This window comes from Macaca fascicularis, chromosome 11, assembly GCF_037993035.2.
Source record: "Macaca fascicularis isolate 582-1 chromosome 11, T2T-MFA8v1.1".
In the NCBI taxonomy this organism is placed as follows: domain Eukaryota; kingdom Metazoa; phylum Chordata; class Mammalia; order Primates; family Cercopithecidae; genus Macaca; species Macaca fascicularis.
The window spans coordinates 7,748,142-7,771,838 of NC_088385.1; the positions used below are offsets into that span (position 1 = coordinate 7,748,142).

At 56.7% G+C, this 23,697-nt stretch overlaps 3 protein-coding genes across 17 annotated transcripts in view; all 3 read left to right on the top strand.

The window, feature by feature from the left end:
- Window positions 1-2,680, top strand: part of CD4 (CD4 molecule) — a 33,536-nt gene extending 30,856 nt beyond the window's left edge. For all 3 annotated transcript variants that reach the window (XM_015430302.4, XM_045364655.3, XM_005569956.5), the window contains 3 exons: window positions 267-388; window positions 692-759; window positions 1,153-2,680. In XM_015430302.4, coding sequence (XP_015285788.1) covers window positions 267-388; window positions 692-759; window positions 1,153-1,183 — 221 coding nt within the window. In that variant the 3' untranslated portion in view covers window positions 1,184-2,680. The remainder of the gene's footprint in view (window positions 1-266; window positions 389-691; window positions 760-1,152) is intronic.
- Window positions 2,681-4,942: 2,262 nt separating this feature from the next.
- On the top strand, window positions 4,943-10,521 carry GPR162 (G protein-coupled receptor 162). 6 transcript variants are annotated; one of them, XM_045364652.2, is made up of 6 exons: window positions 4,943-5,020; window positions 6,075-6,157; window positions 6,568-7,865; window positions 8,584-8,773; window positions 9,292-9,449; window positions 9,748-10,521. In XM_045364652.2, exons 3-6 carry the CDS (start codon window positions 6,999-7,001, stop codon window positions 10,300-10,302), a joined length of 1,770 nt encoding a protein of 589 aa, XP_045220587.1. In that variant the 5' UTR covers window positions 4,943-5,020; window positions 6,075-6,157; window positions 6,568-6,998; the 3' UTR covers window positions 10,303-10,521. The 6 variants fall into 6 exon arrangements, with proteins under 6 accessions (XP_045220587.1, XP_045220589.2, XP_073862302.1 ...); XM_045364654.3 differs by lacking the exon at window positions 6,075-6,157 and having other exon boundaries at window positions 9,748-9,914; window positions 10,100-10,521; XM_074006201.1 differs by lacking the exon at window positions 6,075-6,157 and having other exon boundaries at window positions 6,568-7,814; window positions 9,748-9,914; window positions 10,100-10,521.
- Window positions 10,522-11,356: 835 nt separating this feature from the next.
- On the top strand, window positions 11,357-23,110 carry P3H3 (prolyl 3-hydroxylase 3). 8 transcript variants are annotated; one of them, XR_012419933.1, is made up of 16 exons: window positions 11,357-11,888; window positions 12,809-12,961; window positions 13,303-13,504; window positions 13,593-13,724; window positions 13,824-13,987; window positions 14,170-14,306; window positions 14,778-14,867; window positions 16,552-16,604; window positions 16,702-16,769; window positions 16,885-17,009; window positions 19,933-20,034; window positions 20,373-20,523; window positions 20,681-20,798; window positions 20,907-20,982; window positions 22,203-22,408; window positions 22,564-23,110. XR_012419933.1 is itself a non-coding variant. In XM_005569965.4 (15 exons), the coding sequence occupies exons 1-15, from the start codon at window positions 11,391-11,393 to the stop codon at window positions 22,723-22,725; spliced, it is 2,208 nt and encodes a 735-aa protein (XP_005570022.4). In that variant the 5' UTR covers window positions 11,357-11,390; the 3' UTR covers window positions 22,726-23,110. The 8 variants fall into 8 exon arrangements, 1 of the variants encoding a protein (XP_005570022.4); XR_012419935.1 differs by having other exon boundaries at window positions 16,706-16,769; XR_012419932.1 differs by having other exon boundaries at window positions 16,706-16,769; window positions 22,268-22,408.
- The last annotated feature ends 587 nt before the right edge of the window (window positions 23,111-23,697 follow it).

Below are 23,697 nucleotides of genomic sequence, written 5' to 3' on the forward strand. Positions count from 1 at the left end.
TTCACACACACGCACTCACACACACACACACACAGAGTCCAGGGTCTAGACCACTGCTTCTACCTCTGCAGAGTGCCCTGTGGTCTCTCAAACATAAAACCGATTCCCCAGCACTGGCGGCCTTTTAAGAGTCCCCAAGCACTCTGCCCCTCTCTCCCAACCCCAGGATCAAACCAGAGACTGGCCAGGCGGGGTTGCAGGTCAGTCCTCAGTCCGCTGGCCTGTGGAGGAGGGTGGTGCACTGAGCACATTTCTTTCCCTTGCAGTTGTGCCCACATGGCCCACCCCGGTGCAGCCAATGGCCCTGATTGTGCTGGGGGGCGTTGCGGGCCTCCTGCTTTTCACTGGGCTAGGCATCTTCTTCTGTGTCAGGTGCCGGCATCGAAGGGTGAGTGACCCCACACCTGGTCCCCACAGGGCCCTCAAACCCCTGAGTCCCGTACCAGGAGATACCGTATATGGGACCTGCTTTTGGCCAGCTCCCTCTGCCCACCCCTAAGTTCCCCTGCTGCCCTGACCCAGATGCCACTCAAGGGAGAGACAGAAAGGAGCAGAGAGTTAATTCCAGGATAGATGGCCTGAGCTATGTAACTGCTTCTCCTCTCCCAGCTTCCCCCAATCGCCCCACCAAGGGGCACCTCCCTTCTGGAGGCCTGGAACCCTCATGACTCCCTTTCTTGTCCCTGGACAGCGTCAAGCAGAGCGGATGTCTCAGATCAAGAGACTCCTCAGTGAAAAGAAGACCTGCCAGTGCCCTCAGTAAGGATCTGGGAGGAGGGGCTGGGAGAGGGGAAAAGGGTGGGGAGAGGGAGTGAGAGAGGAGGAGGAGGAAGGGGGGACAAAGGGGGCAGGAAGGGAGGATGGACAGGAGGAAGGAGTTGAGGAGGGAGAGTTGGGGGGAGTGGAGGCGAGGAGACTGGGGCTAAAGGGGTGTGGTGGAGAGGATAGAGGGGTGGGAAAAGATGGCCAGGAGCTAGAAGGAGGCGGAAGTGGGAGGGTGGAGCTGAAGGAGCAGCAGGCCAGGGCCTTTCTGGACTAGTTCTGCAGCTGTTGCCCAGAGGCTAGCACTGCGCTGGAAAAGCCATGGAGCTGCTAGAACATAAAGGGGTTGCAGTGGGGACAGACCTGCTCCCCTTCTTCTTTGTTCCGCAGCCGGTTTCAGAAGACATGTAGCCCCATTTGAGGCACAAGGCCAGGGAGATCCCAATTGCAGCCTCCCCAGGTGTCTGCCCCGCGTTTCCCGTTGGGCTCATGGCCTGCGGACCAGATGAATGTAGCAGATCCTAGGCCTCTGGCCTCCTGTTCGCCTCCTCTACGATTTACCATTGTTTCTCCTGGGTTAGGCCCCAGCTTCATTGGTTAAGTGTTGCTCTCTATTTTCCAGAGGCTTAATCACACCATTCTCCCCACCGTTTCCTTTTCCTTCAAGCCCTAGCCCTTCTCTCATTATTTCTCTCTGACCTTCTCCCCCACTGCTCATTTGGATCCCAGGGGAGTGTTCAGGGCCAGCCCTGGCTGGCATGGAGGGTGAGGCTAGGTGTCCGGAAGCATGGAACATGGGACTGTTATTTCACAGGACAGGACCCTGGGACCACAGAGGGCAGGAACTTGCACAAAATCACACAGCCAAGCCAGTCAAGGATAGATGCAGATCCAGAGGTTTCTGGCAGCCAGCACCTCCTGCCCCACGCTGCCTGCGTCTCACCCTATGTGGGTGGGGCCACAGACTCACGTCCTGACCTTGCACAGGCAGCCCCACTGGACACAGCCCCATGTACACAGCCACAAGGGATGCTTCACATCCTCTGTCTGTTTGAGACTTACAAAAATCCTCCAAGGCTGGCAGTGACAGAACTAAGATGATCATCTCCAGTTTACAGACCAGAATCAGAGCTCAGAAAAGCTAGATGATTGATTACCCAAGGTCATACAGCTAGCAAGTGCTGGAGTTGGGACTAACCCAGGTCCCTTGTCCCAAGTTCCACTGCTGCCTCTTGAATGCAGGGACAAATGCCACACGGCTGTCACCAGTGGCTAGTGGTGGGTACTCAGGGTGTACTGTTGGGTTCGCAGGAGCACAGCACCCATGGGAAGGGCCCATCTTAGAGAATTTATAAGCAGGGATGAAGGCCTCCCTGTCTAAAATTCCTCCTTCATCCCCCGCTGGTGGCAGAATCTGTTACCAGAGGACAAAGCCTTTGGCTCTTCTGATCAGAGTGCAGGCTGGGAGCACAGGCCCTGTGGCAGACAATGCCCAGTGACCAGCCACTCACCCTGTGCAGAACCTCCTGGAAGTGAGTTTTGCTGGGAGAAGGGATAGCTAGCCTGAGAGGGAACCCTCTAAGGGACCTCAAAGGTGATTGTGCCAGGCTCTGCGCCTGCCCCACACCCTCCCTTACCCTCCTCCAGACCAGTCAGGACACAGGGAAATCAGGGTTACAAATCATCTTCTTCTTGACCCATTTCTGTCAGGATCCCCTCTCTTCCTACCCTTCCTCACCACTTCCCTCAGTCCCAACTCCTTTTCCCTCTTTCGTCTCCTCCTATCTTTACAGCCTGCCTCTTCCGGGAAGACCACCCTATTGCTGCTGGGGCTCCCCATTTGCTTACTTTGCATTTGTGCCCACTCTCCAGCCCTGCTCCCCTGAGCTGAAAGAAAAATACAATAAACTTACTAAAAGAAGATGCTCTTCGTGTGTGTGTGTGTCTGTGAGAGACAGAGAGAGAGACAGAGACAGAGAGAGAGACAGAGAGAGACAGAGACAGAGAGAGACAGAGACAGAGAGAGAGACAGAGACAGAGAGAGACAGAGACAGAGAGAGAGACAGAGACAGAGAGAGAGACAGAGAGAGACAGAGACAGAGAGAGACAGAGACAGAGAGAGACAGAGACAGAGAGAGAGACAGAGAGAGACAGAGACAGAGAGAGAGACAGAGACAGAGAGAGAGACAGAGAGAGACAGAGACAGAGAGAGACAGAGACAGAGAGAGACAGAGACAGAGAGAGAGACAGAGAAAGAGAGAGAGACAGAGACAGAGAGAGAGACAGAGACAGAGAGAGAGACAGAGAGAGAGAGAGACAGAGACAGAGAGAGACAGAGAGAGACAGAGAGAGACAGAGACAGAGAGAGAGACAGAGACAGAGAGAGAGACAGAGACAGAGAGAGAGACAGAGAGAGAGAGAGAGACAGAGACAGAGAGAGACAGAGAGAGACAGAGAGAGACAGAGACAGAGAGAGAGACAGAGACAGAGAGAGAGACAGAGAGAGAGAGACAGAGACAGAGAGAGAGAGAGAGACAGAGAGAGAGAGAGAGACAGAGACAGAGAGAGAGACAGAGAGAGAGAGAGACAGAGACAGAGAGAGAGACAGAGACAGAGAGAGAGACAGAGACAGAGAGAGAGACAGAGACAGAGAGAGAGACAGAGAGAGAGAGAGAGACAGAGACAGAGAGAGACAGAGAGAGACAGAGAGAGACAGAGACAGAGAGAGAGACAGAGAAAGAGAGAGAGACAGAGACAGAGAGAGAGACAGAGACAGAGAGAGAGACAGAGAGAGAGAGAGACAGAGACAGAGAGAGACAGAGAGAGACAGAGAGAGACAGAGACAGAGAGAGAGACAGAGACAGAGAGAGAGACAGAGACAGAGAGAGAGACAGAGAGAGAGAGAGAGACAGAGACAGAGAGAGACAGAGAGAGACAGAGAGAGACAGAGACAGAGAGAGAGACAGAGACAGAGAGAGAGACAGAGAGAGAGAGACAGAGACAGAGAGAGAGAGAGAGACAGAGAGAGAGAGAGAGACAGAGACAGAGAGAGAGACAGAGAGAGAGAGAGAGACAGAGACAGAGAGAGAGACAGAGACAGAGAGAGAGACAGAGACAGAGAGAGAGACAGAGAGAGAGAGAGAGACAGAGACAGAGAGAGACAGAGAGAGACAGAGACAGAGAGAGAGACAGAGAAAGAGAGAGAGACAGAGACAGAGAGAGAGACAGAGAAAGAGAGAGAGACCCCTTCTCTGGGGACCAGGAATCTTCTGGTCTTTGGGGTCGGACCCAGAGGAGAGGTTGCCTGGCGTGCCCCAGGAAGGAGATGAAGTTTCCCTGGAGAGGGAAAAATTCTGTGGAGGCTGGCTATCCACCTCCACAACCCACAGGGCTCTGTGTGGGCCTGTGTGTGTGTGAGGCTGAGACTGTGTAATTACACGTGTGTGATATACCGTGGGGGAGAGACTCAGGGTTGCGTGAGCTCTCCTGGTGTATGTGTGTGGCAGAGAAAAAGGACTGTGAGAAACTGTAACGTGTGTGTGCAAATTGTATCCCCAACACGTGTGTTTGTGTTCCAGGAGGAGGAAGCAGTGTGTGTGTGTCTGTGTGCATGCATGCGCCCACATCCTTTTAGCTTGTGCACACCCACCCTCAACTCCACAAGCAGCCCCAGCTTGCACCACAAGCCCCCTCACTCCCAAACTCAAGGCCCAGCCCTCACACAGATATACACAGTGACACACGCTTCCTCCTCCCCGAACAGCTAGCTCCTCAGTCCCCAACAACACCAGCTGCCTCTTGGAGCTTGTGTTCGTGTTGAAAAACGGGAAGGGGTGGGGGCAGGACATGAACCATTTCACCAATGAAGCCGGTTCCCAGCCATCCTCCTCACCCGCCTCCCTCTCGGCGCCTTCCTTGCCCCTCCTCCCCTAGTCACCACCGTCCAGTTCCCCACCCTACACTCGTTTCCCGCCCCCCACCCCACAAAGCTGTCCTGCAGTCCCCCTCGCCTGGGCTCACTGGAAGGATGACCGTGGGAGAGAGGGTCCTGGAGAGTGAGAGGGGCAGAGACTGAGTGAGCCGCAGGCTGAGCCAGGGAGGCCGGGACTGAGGGGGAGGAGGGAGGCCCGGGGGAAGGGAGGGAGGGAGAGAGGGAAGGAGGGAGGAGGGCGGGTGAGCTGGAGCCGGCAGGCAGCGCGAGCCTGAGAGAGCCGCGTCGGGAGTGCGGTCTCCATGGCAGTGCTGGGCGCAGCCAGAGGTAAGACGACCCCTGCCCCAACCCCCGTGTTGCCTCCCTTTCCCCCCCAGGCTGCCTCCTCTCCCCTAGGCCACCCCTCCTCCCAGCCACCTGCTGTTTCTGCCCTGGAGAACCTGGAGGGGGACAGGAGGGAGGAGCCGCCTGACCTTACCCCTTCACCCCAAAGGGCGAGGGACCCCGTCGGCCAGGGAACCTCCCAGATCCCCCTTCCCACCTTCCTCTGATCTCTCCCTGTCCTTCACCTCCCTCTCTCTGTCCTTCACATCTTTCCTGCCTCCTTCCCTCTCTGACTTCCTATCTCTTTCGTCCTGAGCCCACCAGCCGGGCCTGGGTAGAGGTGGGTGGGAAGGGGTCCAGGGCTGTAGGAGAGGACACTGGGGGCTGCTTGTGGCCAAGTCCCTCCACCTCCCTCTGGCTGGCCATTGTCATGGCAACTAGGGTGTACTGGGCTCCGGAGGGAAGCCAAGGGTGGGGGTGGACCAGGACCTCTTGGGGAAGGCAAGGGTCTGAGCTACTTCCATGGGAAACAGACCCTTTCACTGCTGTGCCCCATTTTACCCCACTTACCCTAAAGCCATTATGCGCTTCCTTACAGCCTCACTCTGTTCAGGGTTTCACCCGATTCCCTTACCCCCTTCCCAGGGCTCACTGAAGCTCAGCATCACGCACTAAAACTGGGACTATCCTTCCTCCCATCAGAGGGAAACTGAGGCTCTGGGCCAGGGAGGAAGAGTCAAGGTCTCCCCGCGGGAGTCAGCACCTTATTGAACATTTGGCTTTTCTTCTCAGCCTCCTATTCACTGCTCCCTCCCTCCCTCCCTCCCTCCTCCAGTCCCTCCTCCCTCCAAAGCCTCCTCTCCAGGGGGTTTGAGCTTTTCCTGCTATTTTCAGATACTACCACTTTGCCCCCTCTTTCTCTTCTGCTCAAACTCTCCTCCTTCTCCCTAGTTCCCCCTCTTTCCATTTCTGGATGCTTCTGATGTCAGCGGTTTCCCCGCCTTCAGGTTCCCTAGCACCCCCTTCGGTCCCAGACTCCTTTCTCCCATTTTCCCAGATCTGGGGAGCTGGAGGGTGATCATCCAGGTTTGGGGAAGTAGGGACTAAGCACCAAGACCCCCGCATCCAGGAGACCGGCAGGTAGGGGAGGAAGGCTGTAATGCCATATCCCCGTTCACTGTGAACCCTCAAGAGGAAACCAGTCATGTGTCTCCCATCAGTAGTTCTGAAGAGACATTTAGGGACTTGAAGATAGGGGTGGAGTAGTGCTGAGCAGGGGATGTTCTAAGAAGGAACCCGGGAGTTCCAGCGGGAGGAGAAAGGGCTAAAGGAGACAGGGAGGTGGGAATACCCTCTTCCCTAGAGGTCTGGAAGAGCGGGGCTCTCATCTGTGCGGGGTGTTTAGCTGTCTGATTTAAGGCAAAGGAATGTTCTGAATGACCCTCAGGGCCCTAGTAATCAGTTATCCCTATAGTTTCAAGAAAGGGGGCACAGGAGGCTGGTTATAGACCTTTGCCCTCTCCCTCCCACATCTCATCTTTCCCTTGCAGCCTGTCCAGGGGGCTGAGCCCCACCCCCAAATCCCTGGGGCATCCAGAAGATTCCTGACTAGTCAAGAACCAGAGGAAAAAGAGACCCGGACGTCCCAGCATGGGGACCAGAACCCCCCAGCCAGCCTCACAGTTGGGAAAGTAGCCAGCTTGCCTGCCCCATCAATTGCAGGGATGCTTAAGGAAGGCCCCGCCCAGTATGAAAGCTGAGGACTGCCTCTGCTGACCCTCAGTCTCCTCCCCTGCCCTCCACATCTGCCCTCAGCTGGGTCGATCATGCAATGCTGAGCACTGGGGTGAGCCTGGGGGCAGCCTGCCTGCTGACAGGGCGAGGATTGTGGGGATTATGGGCATGTTTGTGAGTGGGGCTCCTGGGTGAGACCTAGCCCCCACCCCCACGGAGCTCAAGGGGGTGGGGGGCTGAGGATAGGATGGCTCGGGGCGGGGCCAGGGCAGAGGAGGCCTCCCTGCACTCCAATGCATTGTCCTGGCTGGCCTGTGGGCTCCTGGCGCTGCTGGCCAATGCCTGGATCATCCTCAGCATCTCGGCCAAGCAGCAGAAGCACAAGCCACTGGAGCTGCTGCTGTGCTTCCTAGCGGGCACACACATACTCATGGCAGCTGTGCCCCTCACCACCTTTGCTGTGGTACAGTTGCGGCGTCAGGCTTCCTCCGACTATGACTGGAACGAGAGTATCTGCAAGGTCTTCGTGTCCACCTACTACACCCTGGCCCTGGCCACCTGCTTCACGGTCGCCTCGCTCTCCTACCATCGCATGTGGATGGTGCGCTGGCCAGTCAACTACCGCCTCAGCAACGCCAAGAAGCAGGCGCTGCATGCCGTCGTGGGCATCTGGATGGTCAGCTTCATCCTCTCCACACTGCCCTCCATTGGCTGGCACAACAACGGCGAGCGCTACTATGCCCGCGGCTGCCAGTTCATAGTCTCCAAGATCGGCCTCGGCTTTGGTGTTTGCTTCAGCCTCTTGCTACTTGGGGGCATTGTCATGGGGCTGGTGTGTGTGGCCATCACCTTCTACCAGACACTGTGGGCCCGGCCCAGGAGGGCTCGGCAGGCCCGGAGAGTGGGGGGCGGTGGGGGGACCAAAGCGGGTGGGCCAGGGGGCTTGGGTACCCGGCCAGCTTTTGAGGTGCCAGCCATTGTGGTGGAGGATGCCCGAGGGAAGCGGCGGTCCTCGCTGGATGGCTCGGAGTCTGCCAAGACATCCCTGCAGGTCACCAACTTGGTCAGCGCCATCGTCTTTCTCTATGACTCACTCACAGGGGTGCCCATCTTGGTGAGATCGGGGTCCTCCCCACCTGTTCTCCCCAATATCCAGGCCCCAGCATCATCACCTGACCTCCAACTTCATCAGCCATACAGCAGCTCCATCATCTCTCCTCTAGTTCCATCATCCATCTTCCTCTCCTCTGTCCATCCCCCACTCCATTTGTGGCCCCCATCTTGATCATCTGACTTTTAGTTCCCACTACCCTGTCTACCCCAGCTCCAGCATCTGCTTCAGTTCCCACTCCTCAGCTCCATCACCGTCCTTCAGTTCCACTACCTGTCCTCCAGCTCCGTCATCCATCCTGCAGCTCCACAGTTCAGCCGCAGACCTCTCATCCAGCTGCTGGGCTCCACTCTCCATTCCCTCCTTCCCTCTGGATGCCACATGGTCTCTGAGCAGTCTTGGGTGGAAACCCCACAGGGCTCACCCCACCACCCCATCTAGTCACTGTTCCTGGGTTCCTCTCTGTCTCTACGCTTCCTGGTCTACCTCTGTTCCTCTCCCTCCTGACCGCAGGGCTTTGCCTCCAGCACTCTCCCCTACCTTCCTCTGAGTCAGTTCCTTCCCTCTGTTCACTCCATCTCCACCTCCGGCTTCACCTCTGTTGGATCACAGGGATCAGGCATTACTTCTGACGTCTTGCCCACCAGCTGCACTAGGATATGGGGTTCAGGTGGGCTCCTCAGCTCTGGCCCTGACCCAGCCCACTCCCACCCTTCCCCAGGTGGTGAGCTTTTTCTCTCTCAAGTCGGACTCGGCGCCCCCCTGGATGGTGCTGGCTGTGCTGTGGTGCTCCATGGCACAGACGCTGCTGCTGCCCTCCTTCATCTGGTCCTGCGAGCGCTACCGCGCCGACGTGCGCACAGTGTGGGAGCAATGCGTGGCCATCATGTCTGAGGAGGATGGAGATGACGGTCAGAAGAGGGGCTGGGCTTTGGCTTTCCTGGACATCTATCTATTCCCTTTCCTGCCGTTCCTTCTCAGTCAGAGGATGGGCTGCCCTGGAGTGCCCCCTACTGGACAGAACCTGCACCACCCTGGGCTCCCCTTTCCCTAAGCAGGCACCCTGCTGTCCACTTACTGCTTCCTGCAGCACTCAGGGCTCCCTTCACCGGGCCTAGGCTCCCCTCCAGAAGTCCACACTACCCAGCTCTGGCACTATGGGGAACCTGAGCTTCCTGAGAGAGGCCCCCAGCCATAGGGATGGCTCTTGGGGGAGGGCATGTAATTGTTTCAATAACTTCATCTATATGTATGAAGCACTCCACTCAGGATTTAGCACTGAACACAGCAAATGCTAGCTACTCTCACTGTCCTCTTGACACATACAGGCTAATGAGAACTAAAGGGGTCTCTGGGAGCTTATCAAGGCAGTGGTCGGGGGTGGTAGGCATTCCCTGCCTGTAACTGCTCTGCCCATTTTCTCTCCTAGATGGGGGCTGTGATGACTATGCAGAGGGCCGAGTTTGCAAAGTTCGCTTTGATGCCAATGGAGCTACAGGACCAGGGAGCCGGGACCCCGCCCAGGTGAAGCTGCTGCCTGGAAGGCACATGCTCTTCCCTCCTCTTGAGAGAGTCCACTACTTACAGGTATGGAACTGGGGGATACACCTCCTACCCTTGGTGCCCCTCATCACTTTTCTCCAGTGTCTGTTATGCACCCCAATCCCCTCTTCCCTAGCCCTGGCTTTCAGGGCACCATAAAGCTGGGTGAAAGAAAACTATAGTAAGAGAGGCATCCCTTCAGATCTCGTGGGGCCAGGTTTGCCCACCGGAGCAAACGTTTTGAAGAAGGTTAAGAAGGTGGCACCATCTTCTGGAGTCCCCACTTGGTTCCTCTGCCTCTGTCCCTGCAGCACCTTCAGGTCTTACCCGCTCCTCTTCCCAGGTCCCCCTATCCCGGCGTCTGTCCCATGATGAGACAAACATCTTCTCTACCCCTCGGGAACCAGGCTCCTTCCTGCACAAGTGGTCATCCTCTGATGACATCCGGGTCCTCCCAGCCCAAAGCCGGGCCCTCGGGGGTCCTCCTGAGTACCTGGGACAAAGACACAGGTTGGAGGATGAGGCGGACGAGGAGGAGGCTGAAGGTGGTGGGGGGCTGGCCAGCCTTCGCCAATTCTTGGAGAGTGGGGTTCTGGGGTCAGGTGGGGGACCCCCACGGGGCCCTGGCTTCTTCCGGGAGGAGATCACCACCTTCATCGATGAGACACCTCTGCCTTCTCCGACTGCCTCACCAGGGCACTCTCCTCGTCGGCCCCGGCCACTGGGCCTCTCACCCCGCAGACTCTCCCTTGGGTCCCCTGAGAGCAGAGCCGTTGGACTTCCTTTGGGACTAAGTGCAGGGAGACGCTGCTCCCTGACGGGGGCCGAAGAAAGTGCAAGGGCTTGGGGAGGATCCTGGGGCCCAGGCAACCCTATCTTTCCCCAGCTGACCCTGTGAGCCCAAGCAGGCCTGCTGAACTCAGAGGAGGAAGCCTGAGTGAGTAACACCTCATTCTGGCCCTGAGAGTAGGGCAGCTGCCTCCAGACTCTGGGGAGATGGGCGCTAGATTTGGGGCTCAGAAGGCCCTGCTCTCTCCCATCCAAGTGACCAGATGCCCTACTCACCTTCCATCACCCCTAGCAATATGTATTAAAGTCTGAAATGTTGCCATGGAAACCTCAGCGTCCAGTGTACTGCGATGGAAAGGGGCTTGGAGGGTGGAGAGGCTCACAGAGGACACGACAGAGCAGGGGCAGCAGACAGAGGCACAGAAGGACACATGGAGAAAAGATCACACGCTCCACCAGGCAGCCTCGCACAGGGAAGGCTGGGAGGAGCACATCCTGCTGGGGGCAGGGCTTGAGGACACACATGTCTTTGTTGGTTTGGGGTGTGAAGGATCTCTGTTCAGATTTGTTGAGGTGATTTTAGAGCGTGGCTCCAGTCCCAGTGCCCAACTCTCCTTCTAACCCCAAATCCATCCAGGGGCTCACTTTATGGGCAGAAAAGGGTTTGGGGCTGACGTAGTGTCCCGGGCCTGGACACCTCCTCCCTGCTGCATTTTAAAGCTCTTTCTCCAAAGGAGTATAAGGGTGGATGAGTGTGTGTGGGGAGGGGGGAGGGGGAGGAGCGGGGGTCCGCGTCCACAGTCCTTTTTCTGGACCCAGAAGCGTGTGTGTGGAGAGAACACTGCCCCAGCAGTTACCTCCAGACCTCAGGGGCTGAAGTCACCGCTGGTTCTCCATGGATGCCCAGGCCTGCTCCAGTTCCCGCCTTTTGCCCCCTTCCTCCCAGTTTCTCCCTCTCGTTCCACACTAGATCAGCTTTCTCCACTCGGCATTCTTCTTTCTCCATCTTTCACATGGGCCTCTCCCACCATCGGGTCTCAGCCCCATCTCTCTCTCTCTCTCGGCCTCCCTCATTCCTTCTCCCTCTCCCTCTGCCTCTCCACCTCTCCTTCCTTCCCCTCCCTCCCCCTTCCCCCCTTTCCTCTCCCTCCCTCTCGGCTCCCGCATTTCCCCTCGGCGGCCGGCGGCTCCGACATCATGCTCCGGCTCCTCCGGCCGCTGCTGTTACTGCTGCTGCTGCCTCCCCCGGGGTCCCCTGAGCCCCCCGGCCTGGCCCAGCTGTCCCCGGGAGCGCCCCCGCAGGCTCCCGACTTGCTCTACGCGGACGGGCTGCGCGCCTACGCGGCCGGGGCTTGGGCGCCGGCCGTGGCGCTGCTGCGGGAGGCGCTGCGGAGCCAGGCGGCGCTGGGCCGGGTGCGGCTGGATTGCGGGGCGAGCTGCGCGGCCGAGCCGGGCGCCGCGCTCCCCGCCGTGCTTCTCGGGGCCCCGGAGCCCGACTCCGGGCCGGGACCCACGCAGGGGTCCTGGGAGCGACAGCTCCTCCGTGCAGCGCTCCGCCGCGCAGACTGCCTGACCCAGTGCGCAGCACGGAGGCTGGGCCCCGGGGGCGCGGCGCGGCTTCGCGTGGGGAGCACGCTCCGGGACGCCTTCCGCCGTCGGGAGCCCTACAACTACCTGCAGAGGGCCTATTACCAGGTGGGGAGCGGGCCGGGCAGCTCCGAGGGTCCCAGCCCTCACCACGACGCTGTCCTACTTTACGATGCCCAGTAGTAGGCGGAATGCTGTTGCCCGGACCCCGGACGGGGCTGGGGGGCGTACCGCCGGCCTCTGCTTTGGAGCTGGCTAAGCGACCGCGAGGACCTGTTGAGATCGCGGAAGAGCAGCCGAGGGGGAGTGCGAGCAGAGTGGGAATGGGGCGGGGAGGTCGTGAGGCGGGTCGGGAGCAGATCGAAGATGGAGGGACAGGGCCGCCTCTTCCTAGGAATGAAGCGGAGGCGGTGGGGGCGAAACCGGCTGTCGGACGGGAAGTGTGCGTGGGTGTGTGTGTGTCGGGGGTGGTGGTGAGTGTGAACCTTCGCTTGGGGCAGGAGGTAGCTTCGGAAAGGAAGGAGCAGACGGAGGCAAGGTTGGAGGCCTCCGAGGCCAGACGTCTGCGGGCAGGGAGGGGACAGCACGCCGCAGCCGCCGGTACCGCAGCAGTTGCCTACGTGGCTGGGGAAGCGGGGCGCCGGTTTGCACTCACCTCAGCTCAGGGTCCTAGAGACCTGCGGGTTTTGCTGGTCGCTGAGGTCTCCCCCGCTTCCCCACCTCACTTAAGCCCATCACTTCCACCTGGTCTCCCAAATTGAGGGCCTGAAGTCCTGAGGCCTAGGTCCCACCCAACTCCTACGTCTTTAGACCCCCTTTCCTTCGGTGTCAGCCTTCTGAGAGTCCCAATGTTCTGGCTTCTAGGGGGTCTGCAATTTGGGCGGTGGGCGGTTCTTATTGGCCAGTCTTCCATGAGGCTCTTGGGCACCCAGAGTGTGTGTCTGGGGTAGGGTGGGGAGGCCGACCAGGGAGCAGAGGTGTGACCTCCATCCCAGGGCTCTGATGCCCTCCTCCCTCTGCCTCCTCAGTTGAAGAAGCTGGATCTGGCAGCCGCCGCAGCACACACCTTCTTTGTAGCAAACCCTATGCACCTGCAGATGCGAGAGGACATGGCTAAGTACAGACGAATGTCGGGAGTTCAGCCCCAGAGCTTCCGGGACCTGGAGACGCCGCCACACTGGGTGAGACCCCCAGCACCACCCCTGTCTTGCCCCCAGCCTTTTCCTGGCTGGATACACAGGCCTCACTAAACTGCTGCATTGTGCTGCTTCAGCGTGCGGAGATGGGGTAATGATCCTCAGTGACCCTGGTGGGGAGTCCTTCTCTAGGACTTCGTTTCCTTCCTGGATGATCGCTGAAGTCTGATGTTCCAACATTATGATTCTGAGGCCCATCCTTATTCTTCTCCATGGTGAAGAGGGACATGGAGTCCTTGCCCCAAATGAGACCAACACCGCTCTCCTCTCTACCTCCCAGTTTGGCAACCCCCTGGATCTCAGGTGACTGCTCCCTTCCCCAACAGGCAGCCTATGACACCGGCCTGGAGCTACTGGAGCGCCAGGAGGCAGGACTGGCACTGCCCAGGCTAGAGGAGGCCCTGCAGGGGAGCCTGGCCCAGATGGAGAGCTGCCGTGCTGACTGCCAGGGGCCTGAGGAGCAGGAGGGGGCTGAAGAAGAGGAGGATGAGGCTGGGAGCCAGGGGGGCCTCTATGAGGCCATTGCAAGTACGGGGCTGGGAGTGTGTGTGGGGGGTGGGTCGGTGCCCAGGGAGGGGCATGAACAAGCTGAATGGCTCATGGGTCTCCTCTGCAGGACACTGGATTCAGGTCCTGCAGTGCCGGCAACGCTGTGTAGGGGAAACAGCCACACGCCCTGGTCGCAGCTTCCCTGTCCCAGACTTCCTTCCCAGCCAGCTGAGGCGGCTACATGAGGCCCATGCTCAGGGTCAGTTTGGGAAGGGTGGAAACGCGGAGTGAAGATTTGCCTCTGCTGCTATCCTGAGCTCCATCTCTCTATCCCTCCCATCTGTCTCTGGATTTGTAGTTTCACTGTCAGGGCTCCATGGGAACCATCACTTCACAAGGACTCTAATTTGCTCTCCTTTGGCGCCTGTGACAAGCTCAGGAGATGGGCTTCCTTCTGCCTTGCTGCTTCTCACCTTCCTTTATTTTCCTCCCTCTTGCTCTTCTTTGAAATCTCCAGCTAAGGTATGTTTGCACCAGCGTTTGAAAGAACCGGCAGTTGAACTTGTCTGCCAGTGGGAGGGGGGCTCTTGGAGTTGGCCGGCTGGCCTCTGGAGACCACCTTCTCCAGCACTGCCTCTGCCCCAAGGATCAATGTGCTCTAAGTCTTTATCCCCTGACCCCTGACCTTGTCACTCCCTCTCCAGTGGGCAATCTGTCCCAGGCTATAGAAAATGTCCTGAGTGTCCTGCTCTTCTACCCGGATGATGAGGCTGCCAAGAGGGCTCTGAACCAGTACCAGGCCCAGCTGGGAGAGCCGAGACCTGGCCTCGGACCCAGAGAGGTAACCCCCTCTCCACACGTACCTGGGAGGTAGCCCCAAATCAAACAAATAGACCTGAGAAGTAACCTGGACCCCCACCCCCTGCTGACCTCTTAGCCAGGCATTCTAGTCACCCAGAGGACTCCAAGTCCAGCATCCGACTTCCATCTCCACTCCCTGCTCCCCACGGCAGCCTGGAGTTCCGATTCCAGCCCTCAGTCCCATCTCTCTTGCCTTTACCTCACTCCTGCCTGCCACCAGCCCCCGAGCTCATGCACACACACCCCCACACACTCACACACACTCCCACCCCCTACACCCTTTCCAGTTTGAGCCCAGACGCTCTGAAGCTGCTGAGGGGGAATGTTGAACGGAGGAACCGGGGGCATGGTGCCAGGTTCAGGGAGCATGGAGCACCCAGGCAGTGCCCTAGAGCCTGGGTTTCCCTGCCCTCCTTCAGCCCCGCTTCACTGCTCATCATCTCACCCTCAGGACATCCAACGCTTCATCCTCCGATCCCTGGGGGAGAAGAGGCAGCTCTACTATGCCATGGAGCACCTGGGGACCAGCTTTAAGGATCCTGTGAGTCATTCTGCTTCTGTCCCATCCCACCCCTCCGCACTCCCAGGAGGGATGGCACTTTGGTTTGCAACAGAGTTTTCCACTTTTCCACCGTGAGGCTTGGAGAAGAGTCTGCCATCCCAGTTTTACAGGGACAGAGACAGTGTGCCTGTCATTAGGGCAGCTTTGGGGTCACACAGGCCTAAGTGTCAGTCCTCCTCTGCCCCAAACGTCTCTGAACTTCAACTTGCCTCTGCCTCAACTTCCTTACCTGTAAGTTGGAATAATCACATCTATTTCACAGGGTTGTCACAGGGTTGTTGAAACCACATCATTTGATAACAACATAGAAAGCTCTGTTACTGCTGCTTTTATTTGTCTTCTTGTAGTTATGAGAGGAAACTGCGGGGCAGAGATTATCTGTGGCTAGGACTAGGGCATAAAGCAGGCATTCTCAGCCTTCCTGGCACTACTGATATTTTGGATCTGACATTTTGGATAATGCTTTGTTGGGGCAGAGGGCAGGGCCTGTCCTATGCCTTGGAGGGTATTCAACAGCTTCCCTGGTCTCTACCCAGTAGAGATCAATAGCACATTGACAGCCCCTGAGTCATGACAATCAATGATGTTTCCAGACTTTGCTTAATTGACCCCTGGGGGGCAGAAGTATCCTGCTTGAGAACCACTGGTTAAAAGTGAGAACTCTGAAGCTAATTTTTTAATTTTAATTTTAATTTTTGGAGACAGAGTCTCGCTCTGTCACCCAGGCTGGAGGGCAATGGTGCGATCTTGGCTCACTGCAACCTCCACCTCCCAGGTTCAAGTGATTCTTCTGCCTCAGCCTCCCGAGTAGCTGGGATTACAGGTGCCCACCACCTTCCCTGGCTAATTTTTGTATTTTTAGTAGAGACGGGGTTTCACCATGTCGGCCAGGCTAGTCTTGAATTCCTGACTTCAGGTGATCCACCTGCCTCGGCCCCCCAAAGTATTGGGATTACAGGCGTGAGCCACTGCACCTGGCCTGAGGCTAGTTTAAAACCTGACTCTGCTTTGGGAGGCTGAAGTGGGCCTTGGTCAGGAATTCAAGATCAGCCTGGCCAACATAGTGAAACTCTGTCTCTACTGAAAATACAAAAAATTAGCCAGGCGTGGTGGCGGGTGCCTATGATCCCAGCTTCTTGGGAGACTGAGGCAAGAGAATCACTTGAACCCGGGAGGCAGAGGTTGCAGTGAGCCGAGATCGCACCATAGCACTCCAGCCTGGGCGACAGTGTGAGACTCTGTCTCAAAAAAAAAAAAAAAAAACCACCAAACAAAAAAGTAACTCTGTCACTTCTAGCTGTGTGATCTTGAGCATGTTACTTTACTTCTCCATATTTCAGGGCTCTCAATGACAAAATGAGCACTTTAATATTGTCTGTTTCATGAGACTATTGTGAACTTTAAAGGAGAAATTCAATTTCCATGAATGAAGCTGTTAGAATAGCCCCCAGCCGATAGATAGTAAGTGCTATAGGAGTTATAGTTGTACTTGTTACAGAGTTTGGTCCACTGCCCAGGGCGCCTGACATTGATTCTCAGGCTCTTCCTACCTCCGTCTCCCTCTCTGGAAACAGGAGGACCTTAACGAGATATTTCAGCTCTAATGTCAGGGATCCCAGGGTCTGATCTTGGTGGATGATGATGCTTTTCTGGACTGTCACAGGACCCCTGGACCCCTGCAGCTCTCATCCCTGAGGCACTTAGAGAAAAGCTCAGGTAGGAGATGCCCTGTGGTGGGAGGCACTCGGCCTGAGCTGGGAGGCTGGGTCTGGACTGTCCTGTGCACCCACTGAGCACATCTCTCACCCCTGAGAGAGGATCAAGAGAAGAGGCCTTGGGACCATGAGCCCCCGAAGCCAAAGCCCTTGACCTACTGGAAGGGTGAGTTCCTGGGAGGGAGGAGACAGGAGCCTGGAGGGTCTGGGGGCTGCCAGCTACTGCTCTGCCTGCCCTTAGGGGTTGCTCAGCCACCTCTGCTCTGTCTTTTCCCTGGCAGATGTCCTTCTCCTGGAGGGTGTGACCTTGACCCAGGATTCCAGGCAGCTGAATGGGTCGGAGCGGGCGGTGTTGGATGGGCTGCTCACCCCAGCCGAGTGTGGGGTGCTGCTGCAGCTGGCTAAGGTAGGAAGACCTGCAAGTTCATCAGCTCGTTCAAGACCCTTGGGTACAGCTGCCTGTTCCCTTGCTCTTGGCCTGCCCCCCTCGTTCTGCCTGTCCTGATTATCCAACCGGGACTGTGCTTACCACTGCCTCTCAGCTGCGGATAAGTGCCTTCGTGTCGTAATTTAGCTGACACAGGTGGATGTTCTTTACAAATTTTACGAATTTTGCTAGAAATTGATAGGAAGAACAAAACAAAAACCACAAAGGCATAAAAATGGATGAGTGTGCAGGTAAGGATTGCTTGATTAGCCAAGAGTTTAGTTACTGGCTTGACTGATGGCTCAGCAGACACGCAGGCCTTTCTTTCCCTCCTTCTAGTTTGGGCTGAATGACTCATACTCACCAGGTTGAGGCTACCATTTATGAAGCTTCAACCCTTATCTCAGGTTAGTGCTCATTCAGTAACATACTCATTGAGTAGCTGCTGTACCCCAGAAACTGCTAGGTTCTAGGGAGAGGAAGATGATTATAGACTCCGCCCTTTGGGAGCTCCAGTGTAGAGGTGGAAACAGACAAGGAAATACATAATATAAGCAGGTGGTAAGTTTGGTAAAAGAAGTATGTACTTGGGCTGGGTGCGGTGGCTCATGCCTGTAATCCCAGCACTTTGGGAGGCTGAGGCGGGTGGATCACCTGAGGCCGGGAGTTCGAGACCAGCCTGACCAATACGGAGAAACCCCGTCTCTACTAAAAATACAAAAAAATTAGCCAGGCATAGTGGCACATGCCTGTAATCCCAGCTACTTGGGAGGCTGAGGCAGGAGAAGCACTTGAACCTGAGAGGTGGAGGTTGTGGTGAGCTGTTATTGTGCCATTGCACTCCAGCCTGGGCAGCAAGAGCGAAACTCTGTCTCAAAAGAAAAAAAAAATGTACTCATCCAGATAGAAGTGCTGAAATGCGCAGTTACAGAAGGCTTGCTGGAGAGGTGGTGTTTGAGCTCAGTCTTAAGGATAAGTTAACCAGGTGATGGGGGCGTGGAATCAGTCTAAGAGGGACAAGAGCAAGGTGCATTCTGGGAACTGCAGTCAAGCACAGGGGTGAGAGCAGGGCCAGCTCCGATAGTCATTACCTGTGTGATCTTGGGCAATTTATTTTAATATCTCTGAACCTAGTTTGCTCATCTATAAAATGGGGATAATAATAGTGTTTTTGTCATAGTGTTGTCAGGATTAAATGAGTTAGCACATGGTAAAGCTCTTAGAACATAGAATCATCACTGGCTGGGTGTGGTGGCTCATACCTGTAATCCCAGCACTTTGGGAGGTCAAGGCAGGTGGATCACTTGAGGTCAGAAGTTCAAGACCAACTTGGCCAGCATGGTGAAACCCGGTCTCTACTAAAAATACAAAAAAAATTAGTGGGCATGGTGGCAGGTGCCTATAATCCCAACTACTGGGGAGGCTGAGGCAGGAGAATCACCTGAACCCAGGAGGCAGAGGTTGCAGTGAGCCGAGATCCCGCCATTGCACTCCAGCCTGGTCAACAAGAGCAAAACTCCATCTCGAAAAATAAATTTTTTTAAAAAAATTAATTAATTAAGAACATAGAATCATCAGGATGTATGTTACCAAGAGGCAGTATAGGGGAAGAGGGAGAGAGCCCAGACATGAAGGCCCAGGGACAGTGAGGGTCTTCTGTGGCCTCCCAAGGAGTTTGGACTTTATCTGTGTATGGTAGACAGCTACTGAAGGATTTTAGGAGCAGTTGACTTTTGCATTCCTGTAGAACCTCCAAGTGCAGGGTCTGGAGTAACCTGTAGAAGTGGTAGATCCCTCTAGTGGCAGTGCGTAGAATGCAGCAGGAGAAAAGACGGCGAGAACGGACTAATTGACAAGTGCCACTGTTGGCTGGCGAGGTGGCTCACACCTGTAATCCCAGCACTTCAGGAGGCTGAGGCGGGTGGATGGCTTGAGCTCAGGAGTTCCAGACCAGCCTGAGCATTGTGGTAAAACCCCGTCTCTACAAAAAATACAAAAAATTAGCTGGGCCTATGCACCTATATTCTCCCACCTACTTGGAAGGATCTCTGGAGCCTGGGAGGTGGAGATTGCAGTGAGCTATGATCGCGCCACTGCACCCCAGCCTGGGTGATAGAGCAAGACTCGGTCTCAAAAGCAAAAAACAAAAAACCCAGGTTAGATGGCTTGGGTGACTCGGTGTCTCTCAGAAGTGAGATTTGTATGCAGGGGTAACTAGATAGTGGTGCTTAAACAGATTCAAAAAGTGGACAAAGAAATGGGTGTCAGAAAAGGGAATGATTCCAGTGTAGACATCCAAATATTAGGAGACCTCCAGGTAGTGAGACTGGTCACATAGGTGGCTGGGTAATTGTGACTCAGTATCAAGGAGTGGGGGAGCCACGGAGTCCACAGTTTCCCCGAGAGAATGTCAGGTGGGAAGAGGTCAGAGAGGGATAGCCCGCTGATGCTGTCGCCCTACCGCCAGTCAGCTTCCTGCCGGGACCTGGCCTAACTGTGGAACTTCCTGTTAGGGTCCTGTTTCCTGAGAGACTCCTCTATTCTTGGCTCATCAGGGATTAATGATCAAGCCCTTCCTGCCTAGTTCCCAGCTCTGCCCCACTTTCCCTGCTGTCCCTACCCTCTCAGAGGCCCCCTTACTGCTGTAGGAAGCTCTCCCGAGTTCTGTCCACAGTCCCCTTGGTAAGCAGGATTCCAGCCTGTACCAGAGAGGGACAGTCGGCCAGCCGTGGCGGGGGGCACTCTCTGGGAAGGAGCAGCATTCAGGAAGAGGAGCCGCAACAGAACTGTGGGAGCATCTAGCTTCTTCTGGAGAGCGGGAGGGCCGGAGGGAGGGTCTTGCAGCCCTGCAGACAGTGAGAGGCTGGGGGAGTGACACCACGGTAAACTCCTCCCTATTTAGGATGCAGCTGGGGCTGGAGCCAGGTCTGGCTATCGTGGTCGCCGCTCCCCTCACACCCCCCATGAACGCTTCGAGGGGCTCACAGTGCTTAAGGCTGCACAGGTGAGCACAGGAGGTACCTGGATCCGTCTGATGCCCAGACCTGGAGGAGAGGCTGTGCAGGAAGCCGGGCCCCAGGGCCTGGGCTTTTGTGAAGGAGCTTTCTTGGGACCGAGACTACCTGATAGGACCCAGCATGGAGAAAAGGGATGTTCTGAGAGCTGGGGCCGGGGTTGTTGTCATGGAAAGACAGAAGGAGCAGTTTGGGCTGATGGACAGAGCTGCATGCTGAGAGACTCCAAACCTCCGGGTGGAGAGCAGCAGAGATGGGCAGGAGCTAGGGCTGAGACCACCTTCCCATTGCCTTCCTCCGTTTCTGTGCTGCCTTTCGCTGCCTGCAGCTGGCCCGGGCTGGGACAGTGGGCAGTCAGGGGGCTAAGCTGCTTCTGGAGGTGAGCGAGCGGGTGCGGACCTTGACCCAGGCCTACTTCTCCCCGGAACGGCCCCTGCATCTGTCCTTCACCCACCTGGTGTGCCGCAGCGCCATAGAAGGTATGACAGGGACCCCCACTGCTCTTCTCCAAGCTCAGGCCCTGCCCCCAGGACACTGCCCCCAAGAGCCCCAGGGTGGATGTGCATGGCATGAGCCCACAGGGTGGCAGATGGGCACAGGGGCACAGAGGTAGCCCCAGACCCCTTTGTGTCCTAGGAGAGCAAGAGCAGCGCATGGACCTGAGTCACCCAGTGCACGCAGACAACTGCGTCCTGGACCCCGACACAGGAGAGTGCTGGCGGGAGCCCCCAGCCTACACCTATCGGGACTACAGGTGGGCAGCCCCTCTAGGGGTCAGGCAGGTGGGCAGACAAAGGTCATCCCACTGCTGGCCTGGGCCTGGGTTGGGGTCTCACTGCGTCTTGCCTTTTTCCCTCCGCAGTGGACTCCTCTACCTCAACGATGACTTCCAGGGTGGGGACCTGTTCTTCACGGAGCCCAACGCCCTCACTGTCACGGTGCGTGGAGTGGGGGGTGTGACGATGTGACAGAGGGCCCAGCTGTGGGGTCAGGATTCAAAACAGAAGGTTCCAGAGGCAAATGCAGGGAAATGGCCAGTGCTTTTAACCCTTTCACTTCCCTGCCTCCCCAGCCCTCCCGCTGCTTCCTCCGTAGCTAGGTCTGCAGGTGGGCCCCCCAACCCTGCCATCACTATTCGTCTCACCTCCTAAAGAAGGGTGAATGAAGCACAGCTTGCAGGTGCCTCCAGGACTCCATGGCCCTATTCTAGGGATTTGGGGAACTTGAAATAGTCCTTCCTCTTTGCAGTGAGATGAGCACAGTGGCTGGCGCACAGATACCAGGGCCACCTCGACTGGGGCTCACATTCTTAACCTTTCTGAGGTTTAGTTTCCTAAATTGAGGTGATAATAATAGTACCTATTTTTCTTTTTTTTTTGAGACGGAGTCTCGCTCTGTCACCCAGGCTGGAGTGCAGTGGCGCGATCTTGGCTCACTGCAAGCTCCGCCTCCTGGGTTCATGCCGTTCTCCTGCCTCATCCTCCCAAGTAGCTGGGACTACAGGCGTCTGCCACCACGCCTGGCTAATTTTTTGTATTTTTAGCAGAGACGGGGTTTCACCGTGTTAGCCAGGATGGTTTCGATCTCCTGACCTCGTGATCTGCCCGCCTCAGCCTCCCAAAGTGCTGGGATTACAGGCGTGAGCCACCTCGCCTGGGCAATAGTACCTATTTTAAAGGGTCATTGTAGGAAGTAATTTAGGTAATGTACCTAAAAGAATGAGGCAGTGCCTGGTAAAAATAAGCAATTAATGACTGTTAAGTGGGAAATTTCTAGATGCCAGGGGCTAGGATTGGGTAGGAGGAGAGGGGCAGTGATTTTTCATCTGGCTGTGGGGTGTGAAAATGGCTCCAATATCCATATCCCCTTCTACACAGAGTCTAGTACTGCATGCCCGCCCCCAGATTGCTTCACATCCTGGGTTCAAAGGGCTGAGTTGGAAAAATCAGGGTACCGGGGGTCAGGAACCAACAGGAGACCCTCCGTGGAGACCCCTTTTTCCTTTGGTTTCCAACTCCTCTTGCCTTAATCTGGCATTTTTGCTCTGCAAGTTGAAGCTGATTTCCCATTCGCCCCAAGCTAGTCCCTGAATTAAGGAGTGGGAAGTGATAGCGAGAGGGCTGACCCTCTCTGTGGCCCTGTCCCCATCCTGCTCTAGGGAGTGAGGGCCAAGTTCTCTGAGAGAGCCGGTCCCTGGAGCTGAACCTGCCCTCATCCCCCCAGGCTCGGGTGCGTCCTCGCTGTGGACGCCTTGTAGCCTTCAGCTCCGGTGGGGAGAATCCCCATGGGGTGTGGGCCGTGACTCGGGGACGGCGCTGTGCCCTGGCGCTGTGGCACACATGGGCACCTGAGCACAGGGAGCAGGTAAGGAGTGGGGTAGGAAGGGATGTGGTTCTGCTGGTGAGTGAAGGGTGGGCAGGCACCCCTGAGAAGGCTCACAGTCGGTGAGGGGCAGGGGCTGAGCTGCCCCAGGGAAGGTGGGTGCAGGGAACTGGCTACATTCTCCTCCCCAACCCCAGGAGTGGATAGAAGCCCAAGAACTGCTGCAGGAGTCAGAGGAGGAGGAGGAGGAAGAGGAAGAAATGCCCAGCAAAGACCCTTCCCCAGAGCCCCCTAGCCGCAGGCACCAGAGGGTCCAAGACAAGGCTGGAAAGGCACCTCGGGTTCGGGAGGAGCTGTGAGTGGCTGAGCCAGCTCCTTGAGGATGGGGCCACTTGACTTGTGCAAGGCCATCTTGATGCCAGGACCCACAGAAAGCCCCTGCGTGACATCAGGAGCAGAACAGCAAGCTCTCTGTCCCTGCACCCCCACCATCTTGGGAACCCACAAGGGCCTGGACTCAGAGGACAATGCACAGGGTAGCCTGGAGCTCACCAGGGCTGGGGAGCCGGGACTGGGCCCAGCTGCCGGACCTGCAGCCCCGGACAGATGGGGAACACTGTGTCTCCCTGAACGGAAATGGCAGGGGAGGAGGCTGATGCTTTACATGAAGAGGATGGTGGGGTTGGGGGCATAACCCTGCTGCTCTCTCCCACTCTGTGCAATAAAGGTCATGAAGATCCCTCAGCCAGGGGCCAGTCGAGTGTATCACAGATTCCGTGATAGCTGGAGGTGGGGGTGGCTCTGGCTGGCCTGGGAGGAGACAGGTGTCTTTGGGCCTCCCAGAGGCGGGGCCCCTGGAGCCTGTGATTTGTCAGGGAAATCTCAGCCACCTGCTCCCCTCATGCAAATGACCCAAGCCCCTGGCAGCTGCTCCTTAGGCCTCCAAGTCTAAGCCCTGTCTTCCCTCTCGGAGCTTTTGCTGAGACTTAGGGCCGCCTGCTTTCTCTCTGACTCCTGCTTTCACAGCCGCAAGAGGGCAAGGGGGGGCGAGGCCGCAGCCTGGCAGCAGGGTGCGGGGCTTCCCTTGCCCACCCACAACAGGGGCAGACCTGTCCATCGTTCTCTGTGGGTCCCCTGTACCTTTCTCCCCCCACAGGATCAGACCCAGAGGCAGCTGGTTGGGGTTTGTCGAGAAGAAGGATTATCCAGATCAGTCCTTTCTAATCTCAGCTCCTGCCTGTACCCTCCCATACTCACCAAACCCTCTTCCCCACCACCCTGAGCTAAGGAGCACAGTTTGAGGTACTGACAACGGGGCCATCTATCACCCT